Consider the following 12,831-nt stretch of genomic DNA (forward strand, 5'->3'; position numbering starts at 1 on the left):
TTAAACGTCTTCGTCTGGACAGCATTAATGTACTGTTACACAGCAAATGCTCCTTTCGCTCCAGCAGAGCTTCATCTGCCATAAATCAAACGGGACCCAAATAAATAAACAAACAAACATACACACTAGTTGCTGTAGGTCAAGAGTTTTTCAGGATGCTCATAATGGCTTGTTTAGGTCTCTATTAAAAGAAATACCAGCAGAGGCACTTCAGACAATGTTGTCAAGATGGAAGAAGTGGTGGAGGAGCGGAGGGAGGGAGAGAGAGGGAGTGCAATGAAAAAGGCTTGTCAACATTATCTGTTTTATTGATTTAACAGTAAAAGTTCTGCCACTTAAGCTTTATGTTGCTTTGGCTGGCCCCATTGAAAATACAACGGCCTGCAAATAAAAAACGATTTCCTAAAAAAATAAACTATGAGTGTTTTTTATGTTTATTTATCTTTCACCGCCCGACGACCACCTTCCGGTTTTGCATGTGTGGTTGTTAAGGATTCACACCATTTCATCATCTTTATGAGTTGTCGTTACAGTGGGACGGTGCTCAGCGGCGCTCTGCCTCCTCCCGACGGGATCGACGGCATTGAAGGAGGCAAGAATGTCTGCCGCACTTCAGAGGCGGTCTGCTGCAATGCAGGCCTAATTAACCGATAAGGAGGATCGTTTCAGAACATAAAAAAGCCAACAATGACTCCTTTCCTGTTCAATTTATACATTCAATTTGTGTATCAACGCAGAAAATGTTATTATCGAGCGAGCGGCGACTAAAAGGGAAGGAAAAGAAGACGGGGGTACGGGAAGGGGACGGAACATTTGTGCTCTTAATCCGAACAGGAGGCGGGATGGAGAAATTTCTGTTTATTCGACAAAGGTGGAGTTTGGATGTGTTGCTCCCACAGCAGAGGAAGTCCTGAATGAGCCAAAACAACAGTCGGTGCCATGTGCTATTTCATCCAATTATGGCCAGCTGGAGGTAGTAGAAGTAGAAAAAGGTAAAATGCAGAGTTTATCTTGGGCGCACTGCACACAGAACATTGAAAGAGCCTGGATCTCTGTGTTTGGAACCTGAAAGTTCCACCTCATATAGATTTTACTTCACGCTTTCTTGCCTGAGGTTTAGGAGTTATGTTGACACTGCTTGTGAATAATTACTTAGAGTGAAAAGAAGCCGTATGATATTTTTTTAAACTAGCCGAGGAAAGAGAAAAGTTCCAGTTGAAGAATCTAACAAGGGGCTCAGCCTTCCAGCAGCTGAATCACGTGTGAACACAGGGGACTGACGACGATGGAAAAGCTAAATAAAGGTCTTGGGAAAAATAACCTGCAGTACAATTAAAAAAGATCAAAGGAACAACTCAGGCCTTTTCCTTTGTGCTCCTTAGCCACTGTAGGTTTACAACCCTTGTGACTCAGCGGCGGAGCAGCTTGCCATGATTTCCGTATGCTGGCATCAAATCAACACAACACTTCCTCACCTTCCTTCATTTAACAGCTGGAATTTGAGAAACATGCTCATGCTTCAGGTACAACTGCCGGTGTAGGATCCCACAGAGGAGATCACTGATCACTGGACGGGCTACTGTCCCGAATCCTGCATTCGAAAAACCAGGACTTGAAATCCCTCTGTCACCACATCTATTATTTAACTATTGTGAGGATGCGAAAAACACACAAACCAATACAGCAGGTAAAGCCAAGCTGTGGGCCGGCAGCAGCTGTGCAGGAAGATAAACCTCACTCGCCTTCACCTTTAACAGGCGTACTGGGGGGCGAGGCCGCCAGCGGCGTACCGGTCAGTGCGCCTGCTTCTAAACCCCCGAGGCTGTGGGTTTGAGCCCAGCTTGGGGTGAGATCGGTTACATATAGATAAACAAGTGGATGGATATACCAAGAGACAGGCTGGTAGGCAGACAGACAGACAGACATACGGTATGCAGTGACAGACAGTAGGTGAAACAGAATAAAAATCCTCCTCCGCCATCCAATAACAGGGGCCCAGAAAACATTCTGTATTAATTACCGACATGGTTACACGGAAAAACACATATATAATTAGATGTGAGGGGGAAATAGAAACTATTTATGGCAACCGAGGGGCCTCACGCGAAAAACCTCTATTGATTTTCTTGTTAAATATACAGCTCAATTAAAGATACAACTGATTAAGAGATGACCACAAATCACAGAGGCCGATCTGGACACGCCGGGGAAGCTGGGTAATGTGGGGCCGCCTGCTGCAATCAAACAATTACTTGATTTCATTCTCTGCTCTTCCTCGCTGTAGTGCAGCAGGGAATTTATACACACAGGAATGAATGTGTTTCACATTCAGGTGGGTTTTCAAATGGAGCTGTGAGGTTCACACCCAATATCTCCTACTTGATATATACAGTAATGTATAAATGCATGTGTGATATATAGAGCTGCTGCCATTGTTGTTTAGCTTTGGTTCAATCAGACATGTAGATGTCTTAATGTGAATTCAGCCATATTTGGGTAAAAATATGGGATGGGAGTTTGGAAGATATAGAGCTCAAAGTGTGGAATGAGAAGGTGTGAATTAAGACTGTAACCTTAATTCATGCTGATTCATACCATTTAGTTCTCTGTAATAAATAAAAACATACATCTATAGATCGACACAGGCAGCCAGACAAATCTATATTCCTATTATACAGGCGCGTTTAAGTACTGACCAACCTTTCAAGATAAGAAATACAGCTGACATAAAATCACAGTAAATTATCATACCATACACTACAATCCAGCATAATCTGCAGCTTCTAAAACTAAATTCATCATCTTCTGCACAAAAAAACTTTCTCAATCATGCAATTCTCAGGAATACATTGTTATAGCAAAACTCACAAAGACTTCTTGTACATAAGCTTTGCCTAAATTTGTTTAAATTTCTATTTGCACTAAAAACACTTTTGCACAGCGTTATTCTATCTTCAACCTCTGCAAACATACAGACGCACTTTGCGTTAAATGCAAAAGAACAATAGCAAACAAAGTGACCAACTACATTTCAGCGCTAAAAGCTCTAAACCCACGCTGATACGCTACAAACAACAATAATGTTGACCTCTGAAAGCATAAAGCAGATAAATTCAGACTATACAAATCGACTCCCCCTTAGCACCTGCTTTACTAAAGCCAGACTGAGGCTCTTTTTTCCCTCCATATTCTGCCTCAGCCTTGTCACTGACAAATAAAAACCTTGACAGTCGGCGTACCTCACCGAGTCAGAAGGGCAGAATTACTATATATAATGGAAAACCTTTCTGTTTTTGCAGCGGAGAAAAAAAAAGCAGGTGAAAGTCTATAAATTGATGAGGTTTTTCCTTTATATAACTTGATCAGAGGTTTAACCTGTGGCAGTTTAAAATTAATTTTCCTTCTCGACTCTATTACAGCTGAAGATGGCTGTTTTGAACATATGGAGGTTGGAAAAGTTGTTTGTTATCAGTTGGGTTTGAACTGAAAATAGGCAGTGAGCATGAAATACATTATTTTAGGCACTCCGAAATCTTTATTCTCTTGTTTACTGAGGTTGACAACATCATCAAAAGTATCAGGAGTAAAAACAATCGGGCAATCAAGAGAGCGATAACGCGATGCAACCTTGTGTCTAACATTGTTTTTGTGCAGCTACATTTTGTTTTCATTTGCATCGACTGTGCATTTAACTGCCTGATTCTACATCCATTTTTCCTAGTGTGGTGCCTGTTTTAGTTGTTAAATATTTTAACTTGAGAAGCTGAAAATGTTTCACTTTTACCTGGTGGGTACTTTGTAGTTTTTTAAAAGAAGGATTTACTGTAAAACAAACTTTCAAGGAATAACAATATATAAGATATTTTCTGAGTTGATGGAGGTATCTATGGTGTGTGTGTGTGTGTGTGTACCTGTAGGGCATTGAGGAGTACGAAAATGTAGGCCATGACGATGGAGAAGGGCACCAAGACACCACACAGCCATGTCAGTCCAAGGATGGGCAGCAGGACCAGCACTGCTTTCACTGCAGCCCTACACACACACACACAGGGAAATGCATAAGCTGATTAACAGAAGAGGAGCATGCACAAATTCATACATACTGTATAAAGACTTGTGAATGGGTTACTGGTCAAATGTAAGCCATTAGTTGAAAATTCTCCTTCCCTCTCATCATCCTGTACATTCTAGGTTTCACAACTTTTCGGTTCTTTCTGGCCCAAACCTTTTGGCAGGCTGGTTGTTCCATATACAGCACTGAGCGGCTGGGAAGGCTCAAAGAGTGACAACTTCCCACCTTAAATCCACCTTAATTCTGTTTAGAGTGGAATTAGCTTCCCGCTCAGGTGACCGCCAAACCACACCAGCTGTGTGTGTGTGTGTGTCTGTGTGTGTCTGTGTGTGTGTGCTCGTGTATGTGACATGGCGGGTGGTGGGCCCTAGTTTATTCAGCGGAGGAATGTGTTTGAGTTTCCGAGCCGTCTGCCACCCAGGGGTGCCAAATAGTTCAAGGCCTGCTTTGAAAACCTTCACAGAGTGCCTACTGTGAGCCCTGGTGGGCTGAGGTGGTAAACCATCATTTACTATTTAACATGACTACCACTGATTGGATCATACACAAAAACCTGCAGTTTCACTCCAATGTGTCACACTGATGCCAAAGTCGAAAATGAATGACAATAGCAAAGACAACAATGACAGACGGATGTATATACACAATTAAATAAACACATTCATAAACATTTAAAGGCTAATTTTCAGCATAATTGTCAATATGAGGGGAAATTAAAACTCCATTTGGATTGCAGTTTTAGCTATAAAATCATTCACAATAATAATAATAATACTTCATGCATTATTCATGTTTATTAACGATAAATATGCAATGACCTGCCTCATATTTTGTGGTGAGGTGAACTGGCCAGTAATAAATATAGGACAAACTTGTTCAAAAATGACATGAGGTTGACATATTTTCTATCTTCAAGCCTCATGCAATCCAATCATAATCAGTAATAATACGTGTTTTCAAATGATATGTGCAATATCAAATCGTCCCACTGCTTTTTATTTGATGTCCAGTGAATACAGCCTGCCTACTCCAAGGCCTGATGCTTGGGTGACTCTTTAGAGAAAAAAAGGACAAATGGCGCCTCCCTGTGGTTGGTACCTGATTTGCTCATAGGCTTGTTCTACAGGACTTGTGCCCATGGCCAGCATGATGGACCTCCTCTTGGCTGTGGAGATGGTGATGACCACCACTCTGGTCAGTACCAAGACATTCACCTGGAAGAGAAGAGAAGATGGAAGAGTAAGAAGAGTAGAGAGGAAAATGTACCACAACAAAACACTTTGGCTTTCTACTGCTTCTCATGTCTTTACCAAGAGGGAAAAAGACAGCAAAGATCTGCTAATATGATTCCATGTAGTAGTACAGAACAGTGCAAACATCAGGCTGAGGGAGCCTTGTATTTTTGCACTTTAAAAATTGAAGGGGTTATAAATGACACAATTCCTATTGCTGACCATGATGATGAAGATGACAGGCCCAGCGAAACCCCAGATAATGCCGTTCTGGACACTGAGCCAACAGTGGCCGTCAGCAGAGTATTTGCCTGAGGCTGATGCGAGGGTGATGGTGACTATCAGCACCGGCAGACCTGTAAGGAAGGAGGAAGAGGCAGAGGAGGAAGAGAATAAGTAAGAGGGATAAACGGGAGGACGAAGAGGCGTTGAGGAAAGGGGAACTCCAGTAAACAACCATCATGAGGGAAATAAAACTCATTTTAAGTTCAAGAGATATATATTCTGTCAGGTCATATTACCCCAGCCGATGAGATAGTAATACTTCATGTGTCTGTCTTCGCTCAAGTTGACAGCGACCACCTTGCTCCACAGCAGCAGACCCTCCACCAGCATCCAGCTGAAAGCCGCCATGAAGAAGAGATGGAGCAGCGCCGCCACCAGCGTACACGCCACCTAGCAATGCACCGACAAGGACAAGGAGGCGTGTTACAGTTCACCTCCTGAATGATGCACAATGGGAGCAAACAATACGAGAGGCTTTGGATCACAAACATAACAAGCCAGCAGGTGGAAGTAAGGAAGGAGTAATCACAGGATAATGACATTACTGGTGACAGGTAAAGGAAATGCATTACAAGTATACATGTCCCCACTGGAAATATGGTTATTTATCATTATGGCTTAATGTCACAAAACAGACCTGCAACAAGAGATCAGAATTCACTTGAGATTTAGTTCAAAATTGTGTAAAGATGACCAGGATAAACTAATCAGCATGACCAGGATAAACTAATCAGCATGACTGCTGTTGATGTGTGTGTTCGTTGGTGCAGAAGAGTGCTTTGAGATCATATAGATGTGGATACCAAACATTATGGAGAATCAACAAACATTTAAATGACTGTAAACTGCTATGGAACATCTGTTAAAAGCCTAAAACACAAATGTTAGTAGAAATAAAAACAACCCCTTGCTGATTATAGGTAAGTCTGTATATACTAATGAAACACTTTGATGAATTTCCAAAAAGCAGCCTTTAACCACCAAGGGTGAAGCCCCGCCCCCCCTGACATGACCTGAGGTCAAAGGACCAGGGGTCAAACCAACTACAGGCCATTGAGTGACCACTGAGAGACTGAGCCATGTGTTCTGGCTGATGGATACGACATTAGTGGTCACTTATGTCACATTTAATGCCAAAGCATTTGTTTTAGTGGTAACCTCATCACAGCTTCGGATTTCAAATCCCATTAAAGCGACTGTTAAGAACACAGTTCTGTGGCTTCGAGTCTGATAGGAGTGGAAAGGGAGAGAAATAATAGCTTCACAGAGCATGGATAGTGGGCCAATGAGAACCACATGGAAAGTAGATGTTTCAGTAGATGTTTAGAACCATGATTCACACTTAAAACTGATAAGAAAATTACTTTATTTTTGCCTTTGTCTACCGTGCAAGTACTGTACCCGTAAATGAAAGCAGATTCAGTACGTTAGCCGGTCTGTACCTTGTTGTGGATGGCTGAGCCGCTGCAGAGTAGAACTACCTGAGCGCAGGTGAGAGCAACAAACAGGTTCTTATGAATGGACGTCCTGTCAGATTTGGGGATGCTGTTAAGAGAAAAGAGAAGAGGTCATGATGTAAAATGAGACGAAAGTGAACCTTTCAAAAGCATTCGAATGGAATACGGGTTTCATTTAGAAAAGATAAAAACATTTACTTAGTATACACAGTATATTGAAAAAGCCATTGAATGCTGAATTTCAGGTAATGATTTTTAAGAGCATTTAGAATGTAACCCTTCATTTAAGTATTTAAATAAGTAATATCGAAGGCTGATAATGACTTGGTTTTGCTGAGCTGTAAGTGCTCTTCATTGAAACAGCAAACAAAGTAAATGCCGAAGCCATTAATGGATTCAATGAGCATAAACATTAATTACACACTCGAGAATGAAAAGGATACACAGTCTTATGCCCACCAAGACGCATCTTCACACTCACATGATTTCACTTTTGATATGTTTGAAATAAATTGACTCGCCTTCTTACAGGCCCGAATAATTTAGCTATAATGTTGATTTAGATTCGCTTTGTTTGCTTTGGTTTATTCTTTTCCTATTCTATCATTGGTTTTAAGATTAGATGTGTCCCGAAGCAGACTGCATGTTTTACAAGACCAACTTAGATCCATTTCATATCATTAATTGTACTATCTGGATTCTTAGATACTTAGAGCTCATGAGGAATTGAGTTTGGAAATGGAAACACATGAGTCTACACATGGGATCAGTATCATCTCAATGTTTCCAGTTCTAAGTGAATGAACCGGAAGACTGAAGCTGGTTTTCGTGAAGCAAATGAACTGAAGAGCCTCTCATTACTTCCTGATGGATTCAGCCTATTTAGTCTCATTTCATATCTGCATCACTGCTCGTGGACGCCATAATTCCACGGGTGATTATAGGTTCAGCTATAGACGCCCGTACCTCTTTGTGTGTTTGTGTGCGGGTGTGTATTTGTATATTTAAGTATACGCGCAGGCCCATCATACACCAGCGTTTGTGTGGAATGCATGGCTGCTCTCTTTGATTCAGGTCAGCCGTAAATCGTCAGGGGCGGCTCCGCTCCAGCTGATCGGGATCCCTCAGTGACCCTAATGTTAATTAACAGCTGCAAAATGCCGCCATAAACCTTCCGAGTGGACTCGCATGTAGACAACACTAATTACTGGATTAGCACTGATCAATACTCAGAGTAGTCTTAGGAACAGAGCTCCAGAGACTACAGTGCCAATAAGTGTGGTTATCTCTCTCTTTATAGTACACAGCAGACAGCCTCACATCAAACTCCACCGCAGGATCAGGCAGGTTTACTCTTCTCCTCTTTGTCATCAAGCGAACCTTATGAGTTATACAGGAAAGCACGAGTTAAGAGTTTCACTTCAGCTTTGCCTGCTATTTCTTTGTATTCCTCTAACAAAGCGGTGTGAAGCAGAGGGGCAGGCCGATATCTATGGATTTTGTTGATTCCAACCTCGACCAGTGGAGAAATACACCAAAGGAAATGATCCCACGCTGGTGAATAGGAGGCATTTGCATGTTCTCTCTCTGTCTCTGCTTGTGTTCCCTCTGGGTAATCTGGTTACCTCCCACCTCTGAAGACATGCTGCCACAGTGAATTGGAAACTCTAAATTGCCCGTAGATGTTTATGGGAGTATGATTGAGTTGTCTGATTCTACACAGCGATGCTTGGGAGATTTTTTATTAAATCTATTCCTCCGGCGGATTTCATTATAGTCTGTTAAGTTGTTCTACCCTGTCAAGACTAAATTTGAATACCTTCGTTTTTATCAAAAGTTATGAACATTCAACAAGATACAAGATACAGCCATCTTCAGCACTAAACCTCTCTTGTGTATGTAAGGTATATGTAGCAGACATTTTTGTTGCTATTTCTGATGCAATAGTACATAATGTGTATTTATTTTTACACCAACATATACAAACTGTTGCTGTTCTGTAGGAAATGCTCTTGGTGATTGGTTATAAATATCTTTGTGGTGGGTTTGCAGACAGAAACGTATGCAGCATCGTAAAGATTTGTATGTACTGGGTTAAAAAAACAACAACAACGGCACAATCCCCTACTCACTCCAGCACGGTGAAGAGCATCAAGGTCACCACGAGTGCACACAGAGACGCCCCAGAGCCGATGAACGTCAGTTTGGTTAAAATCAGCTCTTCCTCAGGACTCCACTGAGAGGGCAGAGAGTTGACCAACACACACATAGAGAGAGAGAGAGAGCGAAGAGAGAGAGAGAGAGAGAGAGAGAGAGAGAGAGAGAGAGAGAGAACACAGACTTTCAGGAAAATAATAGACCTGGAATAATGTCATGTTTTGGTTTTAAGTTTTTTTTTTCTATCTGATGTCCGGTCAAAAACACTAAGATCCTACCTGAAAAATCGCTATCAGAATGCATAATGACAGGTTGCTGGTTTTTAACTTCTTATGTGTTTTTGATTGAATTCCTGAGCTACTGTTCGCCAGCTGCATTTTTCCACACACTAAGAGTGACACCTGCTGTTTAAAATTTGAACTGCAAGTCTATCCACATCCAACATACAGTACAGGCTTTCTTTGCCTCTTTATTTATGTTTACTAATTAGTGCCCTGAATGATCTAGAAGTATAAAGTTCTCAAATTTAAACAGTTACAGTTGTAATTGTATTTACTTGTATTTTTTCTGCTATTCTGCACTGAGATAGTAAAACTTACACAAGTTGTGACACAAATCATAACTTCGTGAAGCACATATACATATAAAACTACTTCAATAGGATGTCGGATTTAGTTTTTCTACATTTTTTAAACCTGTGAATCAAGGGAGTGTATCACCAAATGTCTTACCTTTGATTCCAGGTAATTCATCAGCACGGCATAGTTTGTGGTGTGGTTACATAGGCAAGAAATGACATCAGAGGCCGCAACAGTCACCATGCAACCATCAGTGGACCAGCTACTGGCGTGATCACACCTGCACAGCACCACACACACACACACACACACACACACACACACACACACACACACACACACACACACACACACACACACACACACACACACACACACACACACACACACACACACACACACACACACACACACACACACACACACACACACACACACACACACACACACACACACACACACTACCTGTAAACCAGCGTACTTAATTGAATATGAACAATTCTTCTTCATTTGTAGGGGGATTCCTAAATAACCTAGAATGAATGTAAACCATGTGGAAATCTCTTCATTGATGATAATGATTATTGATTTGTGCTGTTGGTCAAACTTACATCAAGCTGAAATTCCAAAAAGCACAAACAGGCGTAACTCGCTGTGAATACTCCACCTAGAAACAGAAACATGTGATTTCTCTCTTCGTCTTCGTCTCACTCACTACATTAGTTTGGATTTACAAAAAAACAAAAGCAACAGAGACAAAGGCCAGTGACAAAAACTCCAGATAATTCATAAAATGTGAAAACAAAGATCTGGATAGTGGATACCCTCTATGTGGTCAGTCATACAAAGAGTGTACACGTTTCCTGAATCATTACACAACTGCTATTCTCAAAGCACTCATCTTAATGTGCGCCAAATTACATGAATCACAGCTCGAGCCAGAACTGAATGTTTTAAAGCTCTGGTGGTTTGCGGACAAGTCAAAGCTACACTGCAAAAAGTGTCCATCTCAATGAGTGAGTTCATCTTGTCAAGTCAAGTCAGGTGAACTTTGTTTGTATAGCCCAATATCACGTACAATATCTCAAAGACGCGGAGCAAGCTGAGATAAAATACAAAATGGGATGTTCTGACAAAAAAAACAAGTGAAAAAGGCCAGAGGAACATCCTGGCTGCTCTGTTCTGTTGTTCTGCAATGGAAACAAATATGTTTCATGTCAAAGATGAATGACAAACAAGTCTTTGTTGGTCTTAACTTGGTCTTCACAGTCACAATGTCTACATAATAATCGTTCTCCTAATTTATTATTATTAGTGTCCTTCCTTTAGCTCACACTGTTCAGACACTGTTCAGACACATTTGTTTTCTAGTCTGTGTATCTAGGAAAGAATTTGTTGTCATGTCATGTTTCCACATTGGGTTGTTGCAGTTCAGAGAAAGGAGAGTGTTCTGACACACGCCCATGTTCCCCCTGGGGTGCTCGGATTAAATGGAAATGCTCCAGTCACAACTTTGCTGAAAATGACTGGAAACACTGGCACAACCTGTGAACCCTACACGTTTCCACTGGCTTTTCATTTTGACTTGACTTTGACTTGTTTTCTGAAACACATAATTGAATAACTCAACACGAGATTAAATGAATCATTAAGATGGACATTTTGAGCAGCGTAAACCTCAAAGTCATCCAAATCATACAATATATTGCTTGGGTTGGACCCAACCCGTACGTTACGTAGCAGCTCAGGCATGGAGGGTATGCAGGGGAGGGCTGTACTATGTGTGGCGGACAGAGGGAGAAATCATGCAAACAGGGTTGTTCTGGACACGGAGGAGGAATTTTCACGGTGATTATAAAGTCGGTTTGTTATTCTACATCACTTCAGACTGTACCACCATGTTATTCACACAAACAGCTTTGACAAGACCCGACCGGAGGACTGTACCACGTGCGATGAAGACAGGGTGTACTGGACGGCCACAGGGATGCTTCTGCCTGTGGTGGCATCGCGGACAGTGGCTGATATGACAGCAGAGGCCAGGTTGCCGGGGTGAATGCTGGGAAAGCAGATAATGCTTATGGATACATGAATAAATTGTAAGTCAGAAAAAAAGGTCTAATTACAATAAATTTCAGCTCTTACATTTGAATTTTCTCTTGGTTTGTTTATGATCGGACACTCCATTTTTGAGTCATTGAATTTGTTATCTGACTTGTTTGTGTTTCTTTGTCATATAGCTGATCATCCGTCTGATTTGACTCCATATCCGACTCAGCATCATTTGGGTTAGAACAGAAGAGAGGAAAATATAACAAACCTTTTGACTTTCCCTTGGAGATTCAGCGGAGGCTCCTGTGCTGCTCCAGACACAATCTCACTCAGTCGGCTGTAGTGTGTGTGAATAAACATCACTTCCTCATATCCTGATGGACAGAAACAAAAATGTTGATTAATGGTTGTAAGTGTGTATAGTACATGGGATCATAAACCTTCAAAGACATCCACTTTAACAACAATACTTGGACTACTTGTAAGCTTTAAGTACTGTGAACAATCAAACTACTGAGCCTAATACAACTGAGCTCATCTGTGTGTCTGACCTTCATAACTACTAGTAGAGCAGCTGGACTTGCTCTTTTGTTGGCCTGTGCTGAGCTGTGATCCGGTTCTCTCCTTTGGGATGAAAGTGTGTGTGTGTATAACCTACCAAGTGTGTGTATCCTCTGAAGCTCAGTGTCAGAGATAAGCAGCGCATCCTGACCGCTGCTGCTGGCTGTGTGAGAGCCGAACGCTGACGGCTTGAAGACTCGACTGTGGCTCATTTCAGACAGCCTCTGCCACTCCATGTACACATCTGGACACAGAGACAGCACAGAAATACAGACATGAAAAAAAAATACTAATAATCACAATCAAATCAAATCAAACTGACCAAAAGCTCTGTAGCTGGATGAATGATTTTGGAAGATAAATGTACAGTAGATAACTGAGAAAAGTTAAAAGACAATATATATAAATTGGAATTCTTTAGGTATTGTTGGAGTATT

The 12,831-nt window shown here is 41.4% G+C and overlaps 1 protein-coding gene across 1 annotated transcript in view; it reads right to left on the reverse strand.

Moving 5' to 3' along the window:
• Positions 1-12,831, reverse strand: part of LOC143001586 (adhesion G protein-coupled receptor D2) — a 63,916-nt gene that overhangs the window by 45,564 nt on the left and 5,521 nt on the right. The window contains exons 8-18 of the mRNA XM_076151234.1: positions 12,492-12,638; positions 12,102-12,207; positions 11,729-11,840; positions 10,393-10,448; positions 9,935-10,061; positions 9,179-9,282; positions 7,032-7,134; positions 5,826-5,979; positions 5,527-5,660; positions 5,171-5,286; positions 3,912-4,032 (exon numbers count right to left, since the gene is read on the reverse strand). Of these exons, the coding sequence (XP_076007349.1) occupies positions 3,912-4,032; positions 5,171-5,286; positions 5,527-5,660; positions 5,826-5,979; positions 7,032-7,134; positions 9,179-9,282; positions 9,935-10,061; positions 10,393-10,448; positions 11,729-11,840; positions 12,102-12,207; positions 12,492-12,638 (1,280 nt within the window). The remainder of the gene's footprint in view (positions 1-3,911; positions 4,033-5,170; positions 5,287-5,526; positions 5,661-5,825; positions 5,980-7,031; positions 7,135-9,178; positions 9,283-9,934; positions 10,062-10,392; positions 10,449-11,728; positions 11,841-12,101; positions 12,208-12,491; positions 12,639-12,831) is intronic.

This window comes from Genypterus blacodes, unplaced genomic scaffold, assembly GCF_046128005.1.
Source record: "Genypterus blacodes isolate CSIRO-AG114 ecotype Tasmania unplaced genomic scaffold, CSIRO-AGI_Gbla_v1 ptg000054l_1, whole genome shotgun sequence".
NCBI classification, from domain to species: domain Eukaryota; kingdom Metazoa; phylum Chordata; class Actinopteri; order Ophidiiformes; family Ophidiidae; genus Genypterus; species Genypterus blacodes.